The 25,839-nt window shown below is 35.2% G+C and overlaps 3 protein-coding genes and 1 non-coding gene across 8 annotated transcripts; 2 read left to right on the top strand and 2 right to left on the bottom strand.

Annotated features, from left to right (window-relative positions):
• The first annotated feature begins 2,100 nt into the window (after positions 1 to 2,100).
• On the top strand, positions 2,101 to 2,203 carry LOC112099408. The gene has a single exon (XR_002906212.1). It is a non-coding gene; the product is annotated as a U6 spliceosomal RNA (small nuclear RNA).
• A 4,522-nt stretch (positions 2,204 to 6,725) lies between these two features.
• LOC18044718 (F-box only protein 6) lies at positions 6,726 to 11,154 on the top strand. 4 transcript variants are annotated; one of them, XM_024186730.1, is made up of 5 exons: positions 6,726 to 7,249; positions 7,795 to 7,880; positions 7,959 to 8,011; positions 8,127 to 8,158; positions 9,650 to 11,154. In XM_024186730.1, the coding sequence occupies exons 2-5, from the start codon at positions 7,838 to 7,840 to the stop codon at positions 10,893 to 10,895; spliced, it is 1,374 nt and encodes a 457-aa protein (XP_024042498.1). In that variant the 5' UTR covers positions 6,726 to 7,249; positions 7,795 to 7,837; the 3' UTR covers positions 10,896 to 11,154. The 4 variants fall into 4 exon arrangements, with proteins under 4 accessions (XP_024042498.1, XP_006438011.1, XP_024042497.1 ...); XM_024186729.1 differs by having other exon boundaries at positions 7,157 to 7,880; XM_024186731.1 differs by adding an exon at positions 8,267 to 8,317 and having other exon boundaries at positions 7,157 to 8,158.
• A 458-nt stretch (positions 11,155 to 11,612) lies between these two features.
• On the bottom strand, positions 11,613 to 13,109 carry LOC18044717 (stress-associated endoplasmic reticulum protein 2). Its single transcript, XM_006437947.2, has 3 exons — positions 12,871 to 13,109; positions 12,309 to 12,465; positions 11,613 to 11,984 (listed from the first exon to the last, which is right to left on the bottom strand). Exons 1-3 carry the CDS (start codon positions 12,871 to 12,873, stop codon positions 11,938 to 11,940), a joined length of 207 nt encoding a protein of 68 aa, XP_006438010.1. The 5' UTR covers positions 12,874 to 13,109; the 3' UTR covers positions 11,613 to 11,937.
• Positions 13,110 to 15,171: 2,062 nt separating this feature from the next.
• LOC18043879 lies at positions 15,172 to 18,979 on the bottom strand. Of its 2 annotated transcripts, none has more exons than XM_024185801.1 (2): positions 18,772 to 18,979; positions 15,172 to 18,232 (listed from the first exon to the last, which is right to left on the bottom strand). In XM_024185801.1, the coding sequence occupies exon 2, from the start codon at positions 18,102 to 18,104 to the stop codon at positions 15,684 to 15,686; it is 2,421 nt and encodes an 806-aa protein (XP_024041569.1). In that variant the 5' UTR covers positions 18,105 to 18,232; positions 18,772 to 18,979; the 3' UTR covers positions 15,172 to 15,683. The 2 variants fall into 2 exon arrangements, with proteins under 2 accessions (XP_024041569.1, XP_006438009.1); XM_006437946.2 differs by having other exon boundaries at positions 15,172 to 18,229.
• Between the last annotated feature and the right edge of the window lie 6,860 nt (positions 18,980 to 25,839).

Here is a 25,839-nt window from a genome sequence, read left to right as displayed (position 1 = left end):
AATGTAAAATTACTAAATAAAATTATATTCTATTGTTGCTAATTCATGAAATTTTAATTCAATTATAGCATTTCCACTTTTTTTTTAACTCGAATTATATCTTTTTTTACTACTCCTTTTCTAAATTAACCTAATTTTTCTATTCTTCTATTCTCTAAAGTTTTTCTATATAATTTTATTTCAAAATAGATAAAACAAGCACACACAAAAAAATGTAGATGAATAAAAGAATATATTAAAAAGAAATCAGAATAAATAAATAACACAATTAATTAAGAGAATAATGAAAAATCCATTCAGGATTAAGAATTAATAATAAATTAACTTATATTTATATTAATTGTTTGAGGATTTGAGTAATGGCCAATAGTTATAGAGAATAAAGAAAACTATTAGATTTTTTCTTTTTCTTCTTAAGTGGAAAATAGAGGAAGCATGATTTTTTTTCCCTCTCTCTTTCTTTCTCTCAAACACAAAGAACATATCATGTCTTGATTGTTGGAGGAAAAATTTAATGGATAAGTAATAAAATGTGGGGCTTTTATAGAGGTTTAAAATGAACATAAAACTTTTGAAATATAATATATTAATTCTAACAATGAAATAGAGATTTGTAGGATTGAAACTATTAATTTATCGGTTTTGTAGAAATTAAAACTACTAACTTTTGAAATATAACATATTAATTCTAACAATGAAATATAGAATTTGTAGGATTGAAACTATTAATTTATTGGTTTTTGTAGAAATTAAACCTACTAACTTTTGAAATATAACATATTAATTCTAACAATGAAATATAGAATTTGTAGGATTGAAACAATTAATTTATTGATTTTGTAGAAATTAAAACTACTAAGTACTACATTAAATAAATTTTATAGGAATTTAATAGTTTATTTAAAAAAAGATAATTACAAAATAATAATACTAAATAAAATGAATAATAATGATTTTTAAATTCACTTTTCTATTTTATATACAAAATAATTGTCTCGTGAGACATTCATGTAAAGCAACTACCTAAGTTGACTAGAGGTCGAGTGAATTGCTTAAGGACCATAAATGATGAACGTACAAGTTATGCGTGACTTTGCTACTTGTTGCTCGTACTTTGCTTTGAAAAATAAGGCAGAAAGGAATGTGAAATCTAGAGAGCTCAAACTGCAAACAATGAGCTTTAATTGGAACTTGAACGCCGAGTCGTCAAACAACAACGTTGCATGTGCTGTTATTTGTACCCTATCTCACATTAAGAACTTGTATTCAATCAATTTTGCGGTCATATTATTTTCAATGCACCAGTTAAATACGGATGGATCCGTTCGAAATTCATGGGATGCAGGGGCTGGTGGTGTTATTCGTGACTCTGTTGGCTACTGGATTTCAGGATTTTGTATGAATATTAGGGAGTGTCCGGTGGTTATAGCTGAGTTATGGGGTCTATATCAAGGGTTAATCCTGGCGTGGGATGTTGGCATAAAATGGCTGTTGGTTGAAGTGGACAGCTTATGTATTTCACAGATGATTTCTAAGCAGGTGGTCGTGCCTAATGTTTTCTATGCTCTAGTCGTTGCTGTGCGGGATCTTCTAAGCAGGAACTGACAAGTTTCCCTCACCCACATTTTTCGTAAAGCGAATTCAGCTACAGATTTCATGGTTAATATGACTCATTCAGTTCCTCATGGGTTACATTTATTTACTAGCCCGTCTGTGTGTATTTATTCAATTTTATGACAAGACATGTTTGGGGTTGCTAAACCCCGTATTGTTCCGGTTTAGCTCGCTTTATTGAGCCCATCTTAATAATAATAATAAAAAAAAGACTTCCTTCTATGATTTTAGGGAAAATTACTATAATATTATCTATAAGAGTAAATTTTGGACCTACGCGTGCAGAGATATATATATATATATATTAATAAAAACAATTACTGCATGGACTGGACTTCATAGCATCTTTTTTGGGCTCAGGAAGGGCCCAAAGTTATGATAGCCAGACAGACGTCATGTGGTTCGGTTCAAATTGAACTAAATCCCACATCGTCTAGTTGCGCTTCGTTGAGAGTCTTAATATAATCATAACCAACGAGTGCTACTGTCTCTTCGGAGACATCCGATAAAATTGGAACGATACAGAGAAGATTAGCATGGCCCCTGCGCAAGGATGACACGCACAAATCGAGAAATGGTCCAAATTTTTTTTTTCCCATTTCGAAATTTCAGATGGATAGATCGTGCGCATCTGCTTTCAAAATCATGCTGAATTTCTACAATGTTTTTTCAATTTTATATTATTTGTTTCTTCTATTTGATGTGATACTGTTGCTCATCTGCCTTAAGAATTTTGTTGAATCCAGCAATGTTTCTTCAAAATTTTGGCTGCATATTATTCTCTGTTTCTTCTATTTGATCTGTGATACTGTGGTCATGTTTTGACTTTGTAGCCCATAGTTGTTTGTGATAAAGCATTTGATTCACTTAAATTTTCAACCAACACGGAAATCCCACATCGCCTGAACTGGTGGAAACTAGTAGAGGCAGTGAACTCGAGCAAACTAGATTTGCCCCCTCTGTTACTTTTCCTTTATCGACCTTCATTATTTGATTATCATTATAAATTTTTTGAGTAATTATTTGTTCTCGGCTGACTCACTCGTGCCTTTTTCTGTTCATAATAAACTACAAAGAACGCGTCTTTCCTCTTTAATTTGCCGTTCGCTTTCACTTTCTCTTGACAATTGATATAGAGTATACAGTGTTAGATGCCTGTGCCCATGAAGATTTGATTCTCTCAAGACCCTGCAACTACTGAATGCATCTTCTGTGTCATGCAACGGAAATAAAATTTTGCTTTGAAAAGCCAATTCTTTTCAAGTTTGGTATCATAATCAAGAAGAAAATCAAGATTTGCAATTACTAACAGTATGTTTATTATGGTTATTTTGCTATGTGCTGAATAGAAAATTTTTCTCTCCTCCCCAGCTGATTTGCATTAATTTGCATGTTGCATTCTGATAGAAGACATGCACGAAGAAATCTATACCATACCATATGTAGATCAATTAATTGTTTGCTATTTGGTAACCTGTTTGCGTAAATTTGCCAAAGACAGTATGACTAAGCAGAAATTGGGGTGGAAAATGCTAGCCAGGTGGAGATGTTTGCTTTTGAAACCTGCAGCCTTTGCAAACTTCAGTGTACTTATTGTTGCTATCATAATATTGGTCTGCATTCCCATCACTCGGCCTTGCTCCTCTTTCTCCGCCAGATACAAGTGTTTGCTGAATTTAATTTACTATCATGATGGCATGATCCGTTAGATAGCTGAATCATGATTTTTTTTTTCTCTTTTTTAAGCTTTATCTTAAAATATTTGGACTATCCATCACAACAACCAATACAATTATATTGTGACAATAAAACTGCACAAGATATTGCCCATAACCCAGTTCAACACGATCGAACAAAACACGTCAAGGTAGATAGATTTTTCATCAAGAAAAAATTAGATGAAAAAATCTTAGAACTGCCGAAAATTTGATCAGAAAATCAACTTGCAAATATTTTAACAAAGGCCATTTCAAATAGAGCATTTACAAAATTCGTAAATAAGCTGGGCATGCAAGACATTTATGCACCAGCTTGAGGGGGAGTGTTGAAAATGTCAAATAAAACGGTATTGAAGGGAGTTATCAAAGATATGAACCGCACTTGTCAAAGACACGATCCGCACCAAACAGATTGTTACATTTTCCTTCCGTAATCGCGTATTTAATCTTTGAAAAAATGTAACCTCTGCATCCATAAATATGCTCAATGTATATTGTTTCATTTGAGAAATGAAAAACAAGTTTCCTCATGAAGATCAGAGTTGGTGCTTCTAAATAATTTTCCTCACCGCCTCAATTCTTGATCTATGGTATAGAATCGGAGACCTGTAGCTGTAATCATCAAAAATTTTATACAACAAATTATGCTTTGTTGTGACTTATGAGAGAGCTTTCCACAATCCTTCGAGATACTGATACGGGCTGCTATCTGGCCCATTATTGGGCTCTGAAATTCAAATTGGATCTGAATTGCATGGCTTCTGCCGTATGTTGGCATTTTGCACAGCATGTTTTGCTTTTGTTGCCGCCTTCAAATCATGTCAACTGAGCAATCTCATGGAATCCCGTAGTTTGCAGTATCGCGAAGAAGAAAATTGAACCAAAATCAAAATCAGAAAAAGATTCATAAAGCTATCAGGAACACCACACTCGTAAAAGTAAATGCACTCGTAAAAGAAGATAATCCATGATAACGCTGATGATGATGATGATCATAATGAATCATGATGGTAGCTCAAATTATATAGAATTACCCACTACTAAAATCAATTCAAAGCTTGTCTTCCCCAGACCAAATGAAATGATTACACACCGCATCACATCCTCGTGGTCTTCACAAAACCTAATCATCATAAATTATACCTTCCCTACTAACCTTAACTTTAGCCTCTCCATATCATCATTACTCTTTACCTTTCCAAATTATCCAACTCTCCCTCTCTCTCTCGCCCTTCCCCCCATCTCTCAAATTGCATTTTAAACCATCTATTCCTTTTCCTTTTATTCTTTCTCTGTCAATAAGATTATCTTTCGTAAATTAAGAAAAAAGCAAAAATCAGTAACAATATGCTTACTAATTATCATAAATTGATGTAGCATCATCATATATTGTTGCGTGCTCTCTTATATTATAATTTCACTCTCATATAGTAATTTATGCGAAAACTACATGCATGTCACATTTGTGTTACTAAGAAAAAGTGATTTTACTTCACATTCATCAACTCATTCTCTAATCATGTTGAGAAATTGAAGCTAACCTAAAATCTACCTTACATTTCACTGAATTCTCGTTTTCATAATCATGAGAAAAAGCAAGATTGAATCTAAAGTTTAGACAATGAAGTGAATGCTTCAAGCTCTACTTTGAAGCAAACACGGATTAGTTACATATAGATGCCGTAAAACTGTAAATATGGTTTATCGGATCATTTTGCCGCACGGCTTCGAGGTTGAGGCTGGCTGCGACAGTTTACCTGTAACTGTTTATTAGGTAACCCACAACCGAATCGTTAGATCATGGAAACTTTCAAGTCACTACACCGTCACCAATTTGTTCGAGAAGGTCCAATTGCACCAACCCATGTGTCCACCAACCAGCTTCCTCTATAATTTCTAGTAATTGGAATAGAATATTTGATCCACCGATGGTATTGCAGATTTTACAATATTTATTGTCACTGTGCTGGCTACGTGGCAGGCCAACCCACGGGATTTGTGTATGCTCTCGATTGCTACTTGGCCGTGCGCGTTCAAAACACTTATGATGGTTTTGGTCATAATATAAGCATAGGTGGGCAAGAGGTTGATGGTTCATGATTGTACTCATTTCAATCCTCGGTGGGTTTATCCCCAATTTTCTAATTGGTTTCATGGTTTGGTTTCGTCCGAATCTTGTTTCATAACTTGTGTTTTGCAATTTGCAATATCGATGTTATATCTAGATTCTAGTGGTTGTAGTTTGGTCAAATATCAGACAGACCTTATTGTTCATACAAGAACTGGAGTCGGAAACCTATCTTAACAATATTTCATTTGGACTCTAGAAGCACTTTCCCATTAGAAGCACTTCCATCACTTCGACATTAAACTTATGGAAATCATTTATTAGTTTGGTGACAAATCACGTGCTTTTCTTTACTTATATATATATATATATATATATATATATATATGTGGGTCAAGATTTTAATGTAATAATTTAGAGATAGATTCGACATCTTTTAAAATTGAGATTTAAAAATAATATTTAAGAAAGATCTCAATAGATTTTTAGTTGTATATTAAATTATATAATTTATGTTAAATTGAGAAATTTTTTTCTTTTCCAATTATTTGGAGGTAAATTTATTTCTTATAGGTCTCGAAATTTAACTGTACTCTTAAGTACAATCACGATAGATTTCTAATTATAGATTAGGACTACACAAGTTATAGCTTTAATTATTAGTAGGTCCGTACAATTTATAAAACATAATTACAGAAGTCAATTGTGTTCGTATTTTATCTAATAATATTACTGTTATGAAAGAAATAATGAATAATGCTAGTTCTTTTTGTTTGGTGGGAAATAATAATAATAATACGTGAATGGAGGGGGCACAATTGAGAATTGAGGGCAAGGGTCGTCAATAGGTACTTCCGTTATTCTAACAAAATCATGATAAATGGAAAAGTGGTGGGACAATCATGCCGTGTGCGTGGAATGAACAATGCAGAGTGAGGGAAGAAAAGAGCCTTGAGGTAAGTAATCACCGCCGTTGATCTTTGTAAAGTTTAGAGGATTCAAAAAAGGCCTTCGGTCTCCTTGACCATTACGAGCCCCGCGTTCACACACGTGGAATTCCGGTCGAGTAAATATTCCACTTTGTGGAGGCAATCGTATGCCCACGTCACGAGCTCTCATCCTTTTTACATAAATACCCTTCCCTAATTCAAATTTAGCCCTTTTATTGGAGTTTCAAAAAACGAAAAACTCCAATAAAAAGCTAAATTACCAAAAAATGCTAAATTTTAATTTCTATTTTTGACATAAAAAAGTTATAAATGTAAGTAATATTGACCCATATTTCTCTAGGGTTTTTCTAATATATCTCACACGACACCCTTAGTTCACTCAACAAACACGAACACAAATTAAACCGTAACTTGAAAAGAACAGTTAGGGCAAAAAAGGCAAACGACGATGGCATTTCGGGAAGCCAGAATTTGGTAACACGTAGCCGTAAATATCAGAGTAGGGGAATTATCACCAGGACAAAGTAGCGTGCGGGTGAGAAAGAAGAAATAGCGAGAAATGATTGTAATGGGCCAGCTGACGTGGAAAAAGACGAGTGGGTAAAGAAGGCAGGCAACAATAAGAGAGAGAGAGAGAGAGAGAGAGAGAACACAAACAAACACCAACACGGAGAAAGAAAGGGTGGGGGGTGGGGTGTTGTGTGGGTTTTTGGCTTTCCGTCCGTCAGAGTCCGGGGCATGGGAGAGCTGGCCATGCTTAGGCAGCTCATCGGTCAGCTTCAGCAGTTCCTCCAACTCTACGGTTCTTTTCCTCCTCATAATACCGATTCCTGTTTCCTCTATTTTCACTCTCATCAACATCAACAACTGCCCGAAGAACAAACGCACCAGCTTCACAGGTTTTTCTTGTTTCTCCCTCTAGATCTCTTTCAATTTCCGATTTTCTTTTTCTAATTTCTCTGTCATTGATTCCATTTTATGTTTAATCTTTATTTTTTATTTTTTTTACTCGTTCTGTGCTCCGTTTTTGTTTCTTTCGGTTAATTAAGCTTGGTGGTTTTAGGTTTTATTTCTTCCCATGATTGTAACAGGAAAATTTTATTTTCATTGTTTGCACTTGCAGAATTGATGTCCTCCTTTTTTACTTTTTTGGCGTTAATTAATTGATTTCTAGCACTTATCTTCCATTGTGTTTTTCTTCGTCATTCTACATCTATTTATTGACAAATTCACAGCTATCCTTTAACTTTGCTAGTGGTTTCATTCTGGTGATGCATTTGTTTCATTTTTTTTTAAATTTTAATTAATAGATTTATGACCTTGTTATAGCTCATTGGATAGAGTTGTACGTAGATTTCAATCATTTGTTCCCTTTCCCTCTGGACAGAAGGGTTCAAATGTGATGTATGCTTTAGTTACTGTTTACTTGTAAACTTCACCACAGATGATGCAGTGCAGTTGCCCCCACGGGCCCATACTCACTTGTGATGAACTTGCAGGAACATGCAACGTTTGTCCCTTTGGATCATGGTATGGTCCCTTTAGTTTATGGTCAATGAATTGCTGATACTTCTAATTCCAAGATTCTCTCTTGTTTTATGGCTGTAGTATTAAAGTACATTTATAGGTTCGTGTCCATGATAGTCAAAGTGAAGTGCAAGGTCAGTTTCCTCTTGACATTTACGCTTATCTATTTGAGCCAGATTATGTATTTCTGGCACTTTCATCATTTTACAGAATTTCAGAAGGATCATTGGTGTTTGTCAATTCTCATAGGTGGGGATAGACATGCTTACAATCGTAATAATGTAAGCAGTAACACATATTTTTACTGCATGGATACAATTAGGTGAAATAGGAAATCATTACAGCTTTAAAATAATAGTTATATATTTTTATTTTTATTTTTTTTCAAGTTTTGAGGAGCCATGATTTTACCATGGATTACCTGGAAGTTCTCAAGAAAGGTACAATGGTTGGATGGGTTATTTTGTTTGACGACTTTTCTACATTACTCATGTAGTTGGTCAATTTTTTCCAGTTGATGCCAACTTTGATGGCTAGTGTGATAATGTGCTTAATACTTTGATATAAGTAAGTCCAAGGTTTAGACCTTCTTCCCTGAATTGTTGTTGCCTTTTGAATTTCTAGAAAAACTGAATTTCCTGAAGTGCCTGAAGTTTGTGAACAAAATAAAATTTGCTTTTGAAATAGCATGTCTCAGGGCCACAAAACCTTTTGTTAATGCATTCATCTCTTTCAGTCTATTCATGTAACAAATGTGACATAGAGATGATGGTTTTGAACTTGAAGCCCAACCTGCAAAGGTGTTAATCACTCAACTTCAAGACTAGCATTTCTTTAGCTTTGTTTACTGCCATTTGGAAAGTTCATGAGGTGCTGCCTTTTCTTCTCTCCCCCCCCCCCCCCTCTTAAAGGTATATTTAGTTTGAATGACTATATCTAATTTTTCACATGTCATGGCTAGTGTGAAAGAGACAAATTTTGTTGTGTGGAAGCAATAGCTGAATGGTTGTTTTATCAATCTCTAGAGTACCTAAAAAAATTGCTTTTTTTGGTGGTATTTTTATGAGCAAACCAACCATGAGACTCACCAAGTGTCCTGGGAAAATTATGTTAAGGCTAGTTTAGACTTGTGCTAAATGCAGTCTCAGATTTCTTTCTTAGAAAAATTTAAACGTGAAAGAATATTGCTTATAATTATAACCTCAAAACTAATTCTAAGCTATCACACAATATCTTGTGATACGATGGTGGTTTTAGTTGAGATTTACAGGTGGCTTGTTCAAATTTTGTGAACAGCTTTCTCACTTAATGTAACTCTCTCTTTCTATTAATTCATTCATGGTTTCTTATGAAAAAGAAAGCAGTTACAGCCTACAGGAATTTTCTTGGTTAAGTCACTGTCTCGCTAACACCGTCTCACTGCTTTGTTTAACTAATTTCTGCTATTGGATGAGCTTAACTGTCAGAATTTGGAATTGAGTATATCTGCTATTAAATAGATAAGATGGTAAAGTATATGCTTTCTTGACCTTGTGTACTTACATAAGTGACAGCTTGATGTATAAATCTGAAGGAAATAATCTTTATATCATTCAGTTTGACATTCTAAATCTGATGAATTAGGGTGAGGCATTTGCATCGTTGATGAATGTGTACATTTTTTTTTTTAATATTTGCCTACATTTGTGCAAAATTGTTATACGCATGAGAAATAATTACAGAAAAGTTCTTATTAACAAATAAGAAGTTAACTGTTACTTGCTTTTGCACAGATGGTGCTTGCCCGAAGTCGATGACGGTGCTGCGGATGATTATTACGGTTTTGTGATGGCAGCTGGAAAATCTGGAAGCTGTAAGATGTTGGAGCCTGTCAAACCTCCTCCTTCTAAGAGATCTCGAAAGGAGCGGAACCGAGGAAAATTGGCTGGATCCACCAGTACAGCTGAGGCTATGGAACAAGAAATTTGGAAAGAGTTCCCAGAAGACCTTTATGAAGCTGTCATTGCACGACTTCCTATTGCCACCTTCTTTCGCTTCCGTTCAGTTTGCCAGAAATGGAATTCCTTACTGAAATCACATAGTTTCTCTCAGCATTGTGCCCAAGTCCCGCAAGGAATTCCCTGGTTTTATACCATTACTCATGAAAATGTGAATTCTGGAGCCATGTATGATCCTTCCCTAAAGAAATGGCACCATCCTACTATATCTTCTCTGCCTACAAAGATGATCATCTTGCCAGTTGCTTCGGCTGGGGGTCTAGTTTGCTTTCTTGACATTGGTCATCGGAACTTCTATGTATGCAACCCTTTAACTCAATCATTCAAAGAATTGCCAGCTAGGTCAGTTAAGGTCTGGTCCCGTGTTGCTGTGGGGATGACTTTGAATGGAAATTCAACTAGTAGTGGTTACAAGATTTTATGGGTCGGATGTGATGGCGAGTATGAAATCTATGACTCGCTAAGGAACTCTTGGACACGACCTGGAAGCATGCCCTCAAACATAAAGCTGCCACTATCATTGAACTTCCGTTCACAAGCAGTCTCAGTTGACGGCATACTTTATTTCATGCGTTCAGACCCTGAAGGGATTGTGTCCTACAATATGGTTACTGAGGTTTGGAAGCAGTTCATAATCCCAGCCCCACTGCATTTGAACGACCACACACTCGCTGAGTGTGGGGGGCGGATCATGCTCGTGGGCTTGCTGACAAAGAATGCTGCCACATGTGTGTGCATATGGGAGCTGCAGAAGATGACTCTTTTGTGGAAGGAGGTTGACAGAATGCCAAATATATGGTGCTTGGACTTTTATGGGAAGCACGTTAGAATGACTTGCTTGGGCAACAAAGGTTTGCTCATGTTGTCATTGAGATCAAGACAGATGAACCGACTAGTAACTTACAATGTGATGAGCAGGGAATGGCTAAAGGTTCCAGGGTGTGTGGTGCCCCGTGGGAGAAAGCGGCAGTGGATCGCCTGCGGCACTGCCTTTCACCCATGCCTCACGGCAACAGCTTAACTCGGCTTTTACGTTCGAGACAGTGGTTTTCTCCATCTGATAATTATTTATGCTTGGTTGACCGCAAGTTTTTGCTGCTGGTTTGTCTGTTGCGCAAATTAGCCTGTTATAATGAACAATTGATACAGTGGGATGTATGGTTTTGTCCTTTTCCTTTCCATGTACAAACTTCTTGATGAATAACTTTGATCTAAGAAGACATTCACGCTTGTTCATTCTTGAAGAGCCGATCAGAGTCTTTTAACTTGTTTTCAGGGTATTTGAGAGTGGAAAATTGGAGACTCACTTGACCCTCAGCCTGGCAGGGAGCCTTATGCACTTGTCAAAGTAATTATTCCGAGTATTATCAATTATATCCACCATATCGACTCGAGAATCTTTTGTAAACAGAAACTCTTTTAAGAGTTTAAGACTGGCAACACTGCTGTTTATCTTGTCGGGAGGTTACGTGACAAAAGCTGCAACATGTAAGAATTTGGCTTTGCAGTTGCCTTACAAATTCGTTTCTATAGTATGCACAACCATTCACTGGTTGAATGAAGGCTGGATGAATCAATAAATATTTTCCAAAATGTCAGGGTGCTTCCCTACAAAATCCGCGAAGGCTTCTCTCATAAAGAAATAAGGGGATTTTCCCTTAACCCAAGACCAATAAGACAGAGCTCACGAACCAAATTGTAACAACAAACAGAAATCTCATGAATACCAACAGCAGCCTTGGTAACCAACAATGCTTAGTAAGAATTACAAAATTTTGACGAAACAAATAAAAAGACTAAAAACTCCAAAGCGTTAATATAGTACACTAGTTCACGCTCCACACAAGTGGAACTCAGCATTAACGTCCACAATTATCCATCCGCATGAACAAGGAAACCAAAAAGATAAAAGAACAATGATCTTATCCAAAATCTGAGTTCTCCATAACACATAATGAACACTGGACTTGTAGAAGTATCATCAGGTATTTCTACAAACTAAAAAAAGAAAAGTAAATAACGTTTCAGGCCATTTTCTGCTACTTCTCCGTATTGATGGATAATTAGGCCATCCCTCCACTTGTTGCGGTCCTGATGATCTGGAAAAGAGCTGTTGGAAGCAATAATAAAACCAAAAAAAAATGTGATCAGCATTCGGCAATTGGCATACCATAAAAATGACTGAGTGAATTGGGAGAGATGTAAACTTATATTAGCATGGCTAGATAGACCAAGAAAATTCTTCCATTGGATTTTCAGGACATATGCCCTAAACCCTAACTAACATTCCAGAGGAAACCAATTATTTGTGCTAGAAGAATTTTCACCGCCTAGTTTAAGCACTAAATCCACGTTCCACTAAGGTTATAGAAGCAGTGATTTCATAAGTTCAATGACATTCCATGCGAAATAACCTGTCCATTTGACAACTTACATGATCCAATGACAACAAATACGAAGAAGCCAAGCAGAACAGGGCCAACGGGATAGTCCTTGCCCTTTTTGGTGGTGGTTTCAGGCACGGCGCCTCTCTTCATAATGTTCTTCTCAAATTTGTCCACCTTCCTCACTGCAAGACGCTTTGACGTTGTCTGCGCATCCAACATCATAATCAATGACAACATTAACAGGCACAAACTACTCTAGCGTAAATTCAGCTGAGATACAATCACTAGTATACAGTAACGTGCTATATTGCTCATAATTAGAAAACTAATTTTAATAAACAATACGAAACCTCCGGATCTAATGACATCCGATTGCAAACGCATCTTTTTAGAATATCCAATGGATTACAAATATATAAAGCTAGCATTTCAGATCAATTTATAAGTTACCAGCTGAAATAAATATCAAGGCACAAAAATTAACAGATCTGATCAGAGAAACAAGAAGAAATGAAAGGAACGAGACAGATCCGCGACAAACCGGGAGCCGACTATGAAGGTGCAGAAATTCAATTGAGAAAAAAAGAATAGACAAGGTCCGTAAATTACCATGATGACGGAGAGATCCGGTAGCCAGGAACGGATGTATCAAGAAAGAAATCGTAGGCGAAACACAGGCTATTGCTTCTCTTAACCCTTCCGGCGAAGACGACTTCCGATTCGGGTCGCTTCTCCCCTTTCTATACTCTCCCTCGCAAAACTGTCTGGTACGCTTTATATGAGATCAGCTCAGGGAAGATATTGATAGCCTCCCCGGGTATCGCGTCACAGGCTCACGGCCTATTTATTGATTGGTTACACCACGTAGTGTTGGACACGCGGCCCTATGTTATTGGTTTACTTGGTGCACGTAACACTTTTTATAGAGCTCGTCGAGGTTTGGGTCAACGCGGCCACTCGTATGTTTATCCAAGAATTAGTAAAAACGCGTGGATTATCATTTTCTTCATTTTTAGTTTGAAAAATAAAAATATCAAACTTGGAGTATAACCGTGCGTCTCTCTTGTTGTCCTATATTTGGATAATTATGCTTTTTCTTTCTTTTGAATTACAAATTAAACTCCTTTTTTTTTTTAACTTGAACAAACTAATTAATATCAAATAATCGGTCACGGTGGCAAAAGTAGAGTGGTGGTACGAAGGCTTCCATAATGAAGCATTTAGCGTGATAGTTGGGCGCCGCACCGTTGGATAGAAGTTTCCTCAATATAGACAGAAAGACGAGCACGGGGACACCTAATGATAAGCCGGGGCCAATACATACATACGTATACGTACGTACGTACGTACATACATACTACATACATACACATAGATTAAGAAGCTGCCTCATTCCCCTTATTTCTTACATCTGAGCCACGTGTCCTAAAAATTTTTGGGAATCATTTTCCCTCTCAATTTAATTGAGCGAAGGCGAGTATTTTTTTTTTTTAATTAATGTGGATAGAGCATTTTCATTCTAATATTAAAAGAGTGTATAAATTTAAATTATGTTATAATAAGTTGAGTTGTAATCCCAGTAAAATTTTAATGGTAAATATTAGTATATTTCTAATTATAATATATACTTAAAAGAGTATTTTAAAAAAAAACACATCTGAGTTAGTATATATATACACTATGAGAAAAAAAGATAAAAGGAAAAAAATAGTAGTCTTCTTTATTTTCAATGTGAAGATAAGTTGACTAATTTACGTTTCTGACGAGCCTCCCACAACTTCCTTGCATAATAATCATGGCCATTTCCTCCAGTGAGAAAACTAAACAATGGATTTGACTGATTCTTCTCTCTGGAAATATCCTCAAACAATTTTCCACATCGAGCTACTAAAGTCGCAACCCCCTCTATTAACAATTTCAGATTATTATCCTCAGGAGGAGGAATCTCTGGTGGCAGGGGAACAGCAAGCTTGCTGTCAGTCTCCAAAGGCCCAGGAAACTTATGGTGAGGGACAAAATCCTTTGGAACAACCGGAGGATCAAACTGATACCATAGCATTACTAATGACACCCCACCCCACAACCAAAAAAAAAAAAAAACCAATATGATCGACAGCAACCTAAGTACAGGTTAATTATAAGCCAAAACAGATGAGCACAGATTATAACCGGATTATTTCATAACAGAGAGTGGAAATGCCAATAAAGTCAGTCAATAGATTTTGATAGAACGGGGTATGACTGAAATTTCACTAAAGACGCAACCAAAACTGAGCAGAAAAGCATAACAAGATTTGTGCAGACAATTCGAAAGTGGATCTGGTAAATGCAAGAGTCTAGAGACCAGAGGCACAGAACAATAGTGAATTTAGCTCCCCCTACCATAGAAGGAATGATATTCATCTAGAAACAGGTAGCACGCCTAATAGCCAATAATGCCACATTATACTAATTACTAAAACCCGCAGAATATAACAAACTTTAGGTGATGTTAAAAATGTGTTTATGTCTTAGAATGTGAAGTAAGCACCATAAAAATAGTGAGCATGAGTTTCTGACCCATGTTCATCTCACATTTGCATAACAATAATCAATTAGAAAAACACAAAGGGATTAGCGATTTCCTGTAATAAGCATAAAGGAGTACCTTCATCTGACAAAAGGATTTTATCCAACCTTGAACCAACAATAGTGCAATACATCGTAGAAGAAAATGCCAGCATTTGAAGAGTAAATATGTGAAAATCATAGTACAAATGGAAGGGAAAAAGCACTGAGGTTAAATTGAAATTCTTTCAAAGATTTCAGGAAAAAAAAAATCATAAACTTAAAATGGCAACCACAACACATTGATCAAAATTCTAAATGATATAGTAAGGCAAACGCCAATTTGTAACCATAATTCAATCATAAACTTAAATCAACATATGATCAAACTATCATTTAACCTATAATCAGAACTAACAATATTACATCTCTACAAACAAGGATTTAAAAAAATTAAATTTTGTAACAGTTATAATGAAAATTGAACAGGGTAAACAATGTAGAATAATGAAGAGAGTTGCAGCTTAATTGTGGGCACTCCCATGCTTTTGCAAGTTCCAATCAAGGAGACTTTCTTCAAAGCATGTAAGAGCTCTCGAACTAAGTATAAAAATCCTCACCAGCCAAATCATCAGAGGAAGCTTGATCAGGCATGAAATACACTGTACAGAACTTCAGCATTTAGCCACTTGAATTCTAAAGAACCATGTGAGCTCCCTTCTTGGAGTATTATCAAGTTGCAGACATCAAACCTGCATGACTTCATGAAATTGATAGTTCATTTTAAAGCAGACGTGGATCCTCAAAATGCGGATTAGCTCCCAATGCAATACAGTCAACAAATTTTATTCACATGAGAACAAATAATCCAGAACTCAGGTAACTGGCTCTTCATTAGGTTGGTCCACTCTCCTGCCTCTGTCAGCTACTTCATTATCCTTAATGATTTTTACCTCCTGGTTATCTTTGGAATTAGCATTCTCTACTTGCTGAGCTTTCTCCAAACTCTCTACCTCCCCAGCCTTTTCCAAACTCTCTACTGCCCCTTTAGTACTTCTCTCAGCATTATCCACTACATTTAGCTCCTCAAGTCTTTCCTCCAGAATATCTTCTTCCTTAACATCAGTTATAACCTGAAGAAGTTCCACTGGTGTAGCTGCTGGATCCAGCTCCCTGCAACCCTTTGGAGCATTGGGAGCCTCCTGGCCTGTAAGCAAGTAGGAAGGCACATGATGAGAGAACCTAAACATCTCCTCTCTCGGAATCCTCCTGACTTCTCTGGGGTCCAAATGCTGATGAAACACTGTCTTAAAACCTGCAACCTTCACCAATGGAGTAACAGTCACACCATGATCTTCATTATAGTCTTCAAGAACTTCCACCATGTCATACTTGTGTATGACTTCATCAGCTGTCAACTCATTCCAGTCAGGGGACCAGTTCCTATAGATAGCCCATACATCTCCCTTCCTGGGAAATATACGAATAGCCCCACGAGAGCCTTTTGACCACCTGACCTTGTGCGAAAAGGAATTGAGTGAGTTACTGACCTCATATCTGCCTACTCTAAAATCTCCACATGTTTTGGAGAAACCAGAAGCCACCCAGTTTAATGGGCCCAGTTCACTGTTAGTTCTAGAATTAAGCCAACTGATTCGCATTTTGAATGGATTCAAAGAGATCACACCATGAATCATGGCATAATATCTAGGCATCCCATCATCATCATCATATGCAGCCCATACCTGGTTATCTCCAAATGACTTTTCAGTTCGATCCTTATCAAAATCATGAAAATCTGGATCAGGGACATTTATGGACAAAGCTTCCACAGTCTCTGCATTTGGTATAGCAGGAGAACTTCTGGGGACTCCATTTTTTTCCTGATTGGACTCACCAGACTTGTCTTGACCATGTGATTCATTGTTTATCAAAGATTTTTCTCCTTTCTCATTAGATTTCTCAACTCCATTGCACTCCTCTTTGAATGCAGTTTTAGCTGCTGTACCTGATCTCCATTCACTTAGTTTTTTGCAAATTTCTGTTTTAGCCTTCTCCATCAGTAGATTTTGAATATCACTCTGGGATAATTCCTTTGTGTTGTTGGCTCTAGTGATTCCATTGACCCTGACTGTTTGAAAATTACCCTGTTTAGACCCAGAGATATTAGCTGCTGCAGCTCCTGCATTTTCATTGTTGGCTCTAGTAACATTACTCCCACAGTTGGCAGCACCAATGTCCTCCATGCCTCTTCTTCTCTTTGCAGAGCTGGAGTGCCCTGGAACACCACTCCTCTTAGAGGCATTATGCTTTCTCCGCAATGCTTCCTCTCTCTTTGAGACTGCCTGTGCCTCTCCACGCTCTCTCTTTACTTTCTCATATGCCTGTTGAACCACAGTAGCAGCTTGAGCAGCAGTTGGAGCACCACCTGTCCTGGAGAATGGACCCCACTGGAAGTTGGTGCGACCATGGGATTCGGGACTAGCAAATCCTCCTGCTCCCACATTCTGGGTGCTGGAATTATTTCTTGCCGAATTGACTGTGTTTTTACTACCTGATTGATGATTTGAGCTCTGCCGCTGCTGTGAAAAATTCCATGGGGTTTTAGAACTATTTGAAGGAGGTGGAGCTGTTTCTACTGCCAAAAATGGCTCGTGACAATTGGGGCATAGGAGATTGTGATTCAGATAAACCCTGAGATACTCATATTGCATCTTGCATCGGTGGCACACTGTCCAAAAGGTATTTGGTTTCAACTTATGAGATGGAGTAGAAGAGTGACCAGACCGCGGAGTACTCTTGGAAGCCTTTGCACTTGGTTTGGTAAAATTGTAAAACCCATTTGCAGCTGTTGCTGTTGATGTTCCTCCACTTGCAGTAGAAACCTTTTGAAATGCCTTTCCATTCCTTCTCTGGTCATATTCTGCTCTCTTAGCCTTATCAGACAATAAAATCCATGCCTCTGAAACAAATTTAAATGCACCATCAGCTCCTATAGATTTATTCTTATCCGGGTGAAGCATGAGGGCCAGCTTCCTGTACTGTTTTTTCACTGTTTCATCATCAGCTTGTGGAGTTACACCAAGTATCCCATACCAATCTGCCTCCCCACCAATTTTGTTCTCAGCAGAAATATATACATCCAGTGTTGCTATCATCTGTGGAATTCCCTCCAGCCCAGGATATAAATTCTGGGCTTTCACAGCAAATTTCTTTGCCCCCGTAAAATCCTTGGCAGTGAACTTCTTCTCAGCAATCTCTTTTGCCCTCGTGGCCTCATCTTTATTGCATTCCATTTCGCTTCTTAATCTTCTTCAATGTTTTACTTGTTTATTGATTTAAGGCCACCAGGAAAAAACAACAAAATTCAGCCACTCTAAATCTCAATACCATTCATGCACTTTTGGCGTATGAAAAATCCCTACTTAAAACAAGAGAAAAAAATAGAAACAACACGAGTGAGGAATCTGCTAGAAGAAAACACCAAAAAGGACACTAATAATTACATTTTACCAAAAGCACACATCATACACAATTGCAAAAAGCAAACTTCAACATAGAGAATCAATAACATCGATAAGAAACCAGTCAAGTCACAAGTAAAAACATAAACTTCTGGGTTCACCATTTTCACATTGCACTTACATAATAACCAAACAGTCCGGGTAATCAAGTGGCAGAAATTTTAACAAATCTTTAGAAGTAATTACAAAACATAACCCCCAATAAAATATGATCACTCAATTGGCAATTATTACAATACAATATAAAGAAAAGCAATACGAATCAAAACAAAACTATCATCTACGGATCTGGGCACGTCACGTTTCTAGCTCAATCACAATCATCGCATAAACAACATACAACTTTTAATTCTCTTAAAAGAGCTCTAAAATCAGTCACCAGCTGTAAGAGAATTAACGAACTGGGAACAACCCAGATTGAGTTAAAGAATAAAATTACCGAAACATAAGAGGTGAGCTATGAAGTTGAATCAACGAGACACCATGGACAGGCCTTCAGTACCAATTATTTTTCATTTTATGCCCCTCTTTTCTAACCCAAATCAAAAAGAATCCCCAAAAAACTGGACTTTTTGTGAAAACCCCAAGACCCAGACCTAGAATGGCTTTCTCATTTAACAAAAATAACAACCAATAAAATTACAAAAATGTGGTATGGCTCGAGGGTATTTGTATGTCACTATTTTGTTAACCCTAGTCCTAGGTAAGAAACTTAACCCTGGTTAATCAATTGGTTTATAAATTTTTCTTTTCGTGACATTCATAAAAAATTATCATGTGTGTTTAATCAATTGGTTAATAATTTTTTTCTTTTTTCGTGACATTCATAAAAAATTCTCATGTGTGTTTAGTGGGGTTTTTTTTTTTTCACTATTCCACAAATAATACGGCAAGTAAATTATATAAATATCATCTTAAGTAAGGTGAATATTATGTTTGATATTGAGTTATTGTGGTTAAAAAAATTACGGGTATTATAAAAAATTATAGTATTGAAATATAAATTAATAGAGTATTTTTAATATAAATTTTAAATAATAATTTTGAGAAAAATAATAAAGATATTATAATTTTTTTTATCATTCAGATGTGAGATAAAATTAATTTATTTTCTAAATCACAATTAAAAATATTTACAGAACTTTTTAATATTATAACATTTAAACTATAGTTATCCAATCATAGTACACTTTACATTTTTATAAATAATTATTTTATTAGAATGTCCTTTTCATTATTGAAATTCTTTTAAATTATTATTTGTTTAATAAATTTTTAATATAACATTCATTTGTCATAATATAAAATGAGAGAAATCAATCAAATTTGATCAGTATTTAGATTATAAGATCTGCGTGCAGAGTGTACACTCCCGTGGGATCATTCAAAATTTTCACCATAAAATAAATCGCTTAAAGTTTTGTTGGGCCTAGAGATGGCAAAACCCCGGGCCAGGTCCGGGTATTGCCATGACTGGACCCTGCCCGGATGCAACCGGTTCGGGTCCGGGTCCGGGCCGGATTTTAATCCGGGTACTCGGATTTTATATTTTTTAAAATTTTATGTGTATATATTTTTTATTTTTTGGTAATTTTATAAGTTTTAAATTTATTTCAATAAAATTTGACATGAAAATATAAATTTTAAGTGTTTAAAACTTTATATATGTATAATAAATAAGTCAAATAAATATAAAATATTTAAAATAATATATATTTTATAATTTTTTTAATAAAATTCGAGTTCAAGGTTTATCAAGTGATGCCCAAGACCGACCCGGCTTCATACCCGGACCGGGTATTACCCGGCCCACAACACCCGGGTACGGTCCGAGTCCGGACCGAGCGGGTATTTTTGCCACCTCTAGTTGGGCCCTCCAAAATTAGAGGTCGTGCAAAATACAAATTATTCGTTTTTGAGTTTTGGCTTGTAAACAACACAAAGTTCAACCATGGTTAAGTACATTACTAACCATGGTTAAGTGTATGATCATTGCGTCTGCTCCTCTTCTCCTGGACAAAGCAATCTTCTATCGAGTACTGACTTGCGCAACTATTATTTATTCCGAGAATTATTATTTTAAGGCTTTAGTTATCTTACATTATTATATAATGTACATAATTCTTCCACAATTATTTGATAAAAATTCAACGGTTGTAGAATTACACGATTTTATTATTTTATATTTCCATAAACGTTGAATTTTCATCAAACGATTGTGAAAAAAGTTATGTAACTTACATAATAATATAAGGTAACAAGTTCCTTATTTTAATAGTTATCAATCGTGGATTGCCTTGGACTTAGTTGTCTTTTTGTATTTGAAATAGAATAATTCTCTGTCGAGTACTAAGTAAGGGTGGACATTCAGACTGTGCTATAATAGAATTATTATAGAGTTCTAGTTGATTTCTAATTATAAATATCAGTGGAGCTCTAATTTTAATATATCAATACATAAAAAAAAAATCAAGTTATTATAGTATACAAATTAATAATTCTTGACCTAAAAAAAATGTCCAATAAGATTATAGAATTAAGTGTAACGATCTTTTCATGTGAAATATGAATTTTCAATGATAAACAGATTTAGTGAGATCCAAGTAAAGTAATTTTAATATTATAATTATATTAGATTCAATGAAACCAATTAGTTTAAAAATTAGAGCCCCAACATCATTATTAAAGTCGCACATAACCGACCTTCTCATTCGAAATCAAAATGTAATTTTAGGGTCACGCAACTCCAATGAAATTGAGTTAGAGTGGATTTAATTTTAAATATAAATATCTTTGGACCCAATTGGGATAGATCAAAATTTTAAAAAAGGAAGTTGAGTCTTTTTATCTTTTCTAAGATTAGTATAAAAATATATATCCGATAGACAATTAATTGCAAAGAGTCTCAACATTAGTACAAAGTGGAGTCTAACAACTCCTTTAATGTGAAACATTTTTTTAATTTTTGATTGGGTGAATTAGGTGAAATTAGTTTAGAATCGATCTAATTTCAAGCCAATCGGGGTTCACTGAGATTGATACTAATTGTCATATAAATTTATCAGTAAAAAAATTATTATTTGCAAAATCTTGCGCAACATGGTCTTGAATTCAAACGATTTTCACTCAAAACTAATTCGCTTCCGTTTCAAGGCACTGCCAGAAAAAAAAAAACTGAAGGGAGAAACGCGAGGGGTTATCTGCAAAAGTTGTGAAGGAAGTGTGTGCATACATATTTATTTTGAAGCAGCAAAAGTGGGAAAAGTCGCGATCATCAAGTGGGCTTGTTCATCGAATTCTACATGAACGGGCCTCTTCTGAGGTTCCTTCATTGCTTGCTAGTGCTGTCCTTTTGGGTTTGGGTGAAGCTATTGGCGCCCCCTTCGTTATCCTTATGAAACTCCTCTTCAAATAAAATTACAATTAAAGATAAATAGAATTAATCAAACATAATTTTTTTTCCAAACAAATTACTTACATTTATACTCAATTTTTAAAAAATAATTTTTTTAAAAAATTTTTCTACCTATTGTTTCCTATCTAATTTAAATCAATTGTACAAATTTAGAATAATCTATTATCCTTTTCAAATTTTTTATTGATAAAATATCTTTGTACTTAAGATTTCTTTCCGATTATAATATAAAATGCGTGTAATTTAAGCCAATGATTAAGATTCAAAATTTCATTGCCCCGAAAAACTTTTTAAATTTGTGTGAAGGGTAATAATAGGATTGCAAAAGAAATGAAAAATATCACAATACTTCTTTGAGTTTTAACAATAAAAAAAAACTAAATGAAAAATCAGAAGTATATTTGAGGAAAAAAAAAATATAACCGAAAAAGGGGTTTTATGAGGACATCAGAGGGGTGCCAATAGTCCATCTCTTTTTAGTTTTGAGAATAACTAATTGGACCGTGAGCAATTGTTGAGTTTTCAAAGCCCATAATGTCCTTGATTTGATTATTTGAACAATTTATACAGTAGCTCTGACGTTGGAGATTTCATGATACTATTTAATAGTAGTGTAACTTGAGTGATTTCGTTTTCAATTAGTTAATGCCTGACTGGTATTGTAGTTGGCCAATTCTAAATTATAAATTACAATTATAAAATATTTGGTAAACACTTATTATTATAATTTAAAAAAAAATAAGTTAATTTTCTCTCACACTTGTATGGCGAAAAAAATTTATAATATATTTATAAATTTTATCATAATTATGATTTAAAAATTATATTTACTTACAATATCAACATTTGTTTTATAACTATAATTATTTTTTTCTTGTAACAACGATAACTTAAAAACTATAACACATCGATACTAAATAAAAGCCTCACGGACAAGGAATAAAAAGCTGCAGCTTGTATGTTTTGTGTTTCAATTCCGAACTTAAAAAGCTTTGAAGTTAATTGGTGGCGTATTATTGAGAATGCCGTGCCTTCAACTTTGAAAGTACAAATGCCTTAAGGTCTAGTCTAAAGTCAGAGATTTACTTGATAGTAAAAAGTTTACCGCTCATCACGGCGGTGAATAACTCTCTTGACCATCGAGCAACTGAGGATTAAAAAAAAGTCACCAAAAGCTCATTCTCAAACATATCCGAGAGTCATGGCAGATTATTGTCTAGAAATGTAAAGATAGCTGACGCTTTCCAATTGATACTTAAGCTACACACTGTCGTTTTGATGGCATGATGAGATTGAGAGTGGTTCGGTGCCATGACATAAAGACCAATTATTGAACGAATTCGTGGGGACCATGTTCGTCTCTTTCCCCCAAAAAAGAATTAAAAAAAAAAAAATGAAATCCCATCTCAGTTACAAGTAATTCGGGAGAACCCTTTTTATCTTTTCTAAGATTAGTACAAACAAAACAGCTGCAAGTCCAACGTATACAAATTGGTATACTGGATTGTTTTTAAATGATCTCTCTCTTAAATGTGTATCACCACAAATTTGAACCATAAATAACAAAAGCCATCAACTCTTTTATACTGCCCTCCACCACTTGAGTGGTTAATTATACCAACGACGAATCTTCTTTAGCAAAATCCCTTGTGGGGACTAGGGATAATACATTGTCATTAGTTCTATATATCTGAAAACTAATTTAAACCTTCAAATTTACAAAGAAAATGAATTTTAGTTGTCAAAAAAAAAAAAAAGGGCCAATAAACACTAAAAATCAACCACATATAATTTTGACCTAGGTAAAGGAAAGCCAAATATGGACATTATTGTTTCCATGGTCCCATGCATGTGAACTTTGTGATGGAGGCATCCCAACAAAATTGTATCCAACTTGGAAATCCTGTACGTAGCTGGCTAGCTTTGTACTATGGGTGCGGGGCCCCCCCCCCCCCCCTCCCTCTTTCTCTCTGTTATTGCTTGCAGAAATCAAAAGCAAAAACTAGGGCCCATCAAACAGGCACGTTTCCACTCACTGAATATGCATCCTCTTAAAATTCAAGCCTTGTTGCATGCTGCATGCTAGTGCTAATGCTAAGATCTTGATATAAGCTTGATGATTTCATCTCCCACTAAAATCGAACACGAACAATGATTGAAACAACCCATTTGCCTGGAGGACCCATTTAATTAGTCTGAAAAATTTTTGCCAAAAGGATTTCTTGATATTTGATTGTTTGAGCTTTGTTTGTGCACCAGCTAAGGTGCCCAGTCCATTTCCAACTGTGGCACGTGTTAAAGGCAAAAGGTTTATTCTTTTCTGTAGTTGATCAAAAGTGACATGTGTTGTTGCTGCGGCTATCCCTTATCTAATTAAACATTTTTAATAACTTTAAAAGCTTTTCTTTTCTTCCCACAGTGATTTAGTGGAAGGCGCGCTGTATTGTAGATTAATAATTCACATTTTTAAAGATTCTAAACATTTTGTGCTCTTAAATGGTCAGCATTTTCATCTATCAGAAACTTAACAGGATTCCGAGTATATGAATGGAACTAAAGCCTAAAATGAATCGGATTCTCCTACAAATTCCTCAAATAATGCATGCATGCATAATGCGATAATCCCTCGAGTGGTCACACAAATACAATTCTTTTTGTTGGTACAATTAAAATAAAGGTCGAATAGGAACCTCTATGTGTTCCTTTAAAATGAATGGAATAAGTATAACTCCTTTCATGAAGCGTTTTGATTGGTACTGCAGAGTACATACCACATCTATAATTCTTGAAGCATTTTCTTTGCATTGGTTTTTGCCTATTCATACCTTACTTAAAAAAAAAAAAGAGAGAGATAGAGAGAGAAACAAAAGACATCCTTGTCAATCAATATTGTTGGAGATTTTGACAGTGGATTGTTACTGCGAATATATAACTTTTGTAATATATATATGTATAGCATGAAATTTTACAAAACCATTCAATAGTCGGATCGTAATTGACTTATCTTTCCTCATTCATGGCTAGGATTCAATCTTTTATTTGTCGGCAATACGCCATCCTTCCCTCTAGTCGCTACACTCGTTATGGCCAGCTATTTAGTACTTCGCTCTTTGCTTACTATTGAAATGAAAGCAATAGACTCAAAATTAAGATGAATCAAATTCTAATGTCTTTGCATTATTGGACAGCTAAGCGTCCGAAAGTGGTAATGCGGAATAGATCACCATGACAAAAATGTGATTTGATGTGCTGTGGCGCTTACGAATCCTATTATCATTTTTTTTAAACGAGATCCAGTTATCACCTTAAATCTGCATAATTTGGTTTTAATGTAATTCATATATTAGATTAATTGGATTTGTAATTTAATCTTAATTTTGTAAAAATATTGTTGATACAAAAAAATTTGGCCATACAGTAAAAGTTGAGAAGAGTTGTCTTACTTGGGGAATAGGGTTTGAGAGAGCTTGTGCTAGAGATTGCCATTGTACAACGAGAGTGAAAAACTTGGTAATTGGAATCCCGTAAAAGAATAACTCATTAAGGGTCATTGGGTTGTTACCAGTGTAAAACCTTCTATATTTAAGTCAGAGATCTATAGTAGCACGATAACAAATGAACAATGAGAGACCGAATGAGAAAATACTTGAAAGATATTATACTCCTCCTCCAAAATAACATTTTCTCATTCTTTACCTTTCAGCAGTGACTTATATATATATATATATATATATATATATATATAAATTAGAAATATAATCAAATTAGGAAAACATATCTCTTATCTTGTACGATTTAAATTTAACAATAATTAAGACCTATATTATTTTATACTATTTAGATTAGGACATGTTACTTTATGTGAGTCCTCGAGTTCGAGGGCCCATTCTTTTATGTCATCTGGTTGAGTTTGGTAAAAAAAATAGATACATTATTAGTTCCCAATTTATATTTTTTACGAGTTTAGGAGTGAATATTGTAAATTGATATAATTTGTAGTATGTTAAATGTTCTTGTTACCTCTCGTTGAATATCGTGAGATCTCAAATGTCATTAGAAAATCTCGAATGACGTCAGGATAATTTGATTGAC

Source organism: Citrus clementina, unplaced genomic scaffold, assembly GCF_000493195.1.
Source record: "Citrus clementina cultivar Clemenules unplaced genomic scaffold, Citrus_clementina_v1.0 scaffold_4, whole genome shotgun sequence".
In the NCBI taxonomy this organism is placed as follows: Eukaryota; Viridiplantae; Streptophyta; class Magnoliopsida; order Sapindales; family Rutaceae; genus Citrus; species Citrus x clementina.
This window is presented reverse-complemented; position numbering and strand designations above follow the sequence as displayed.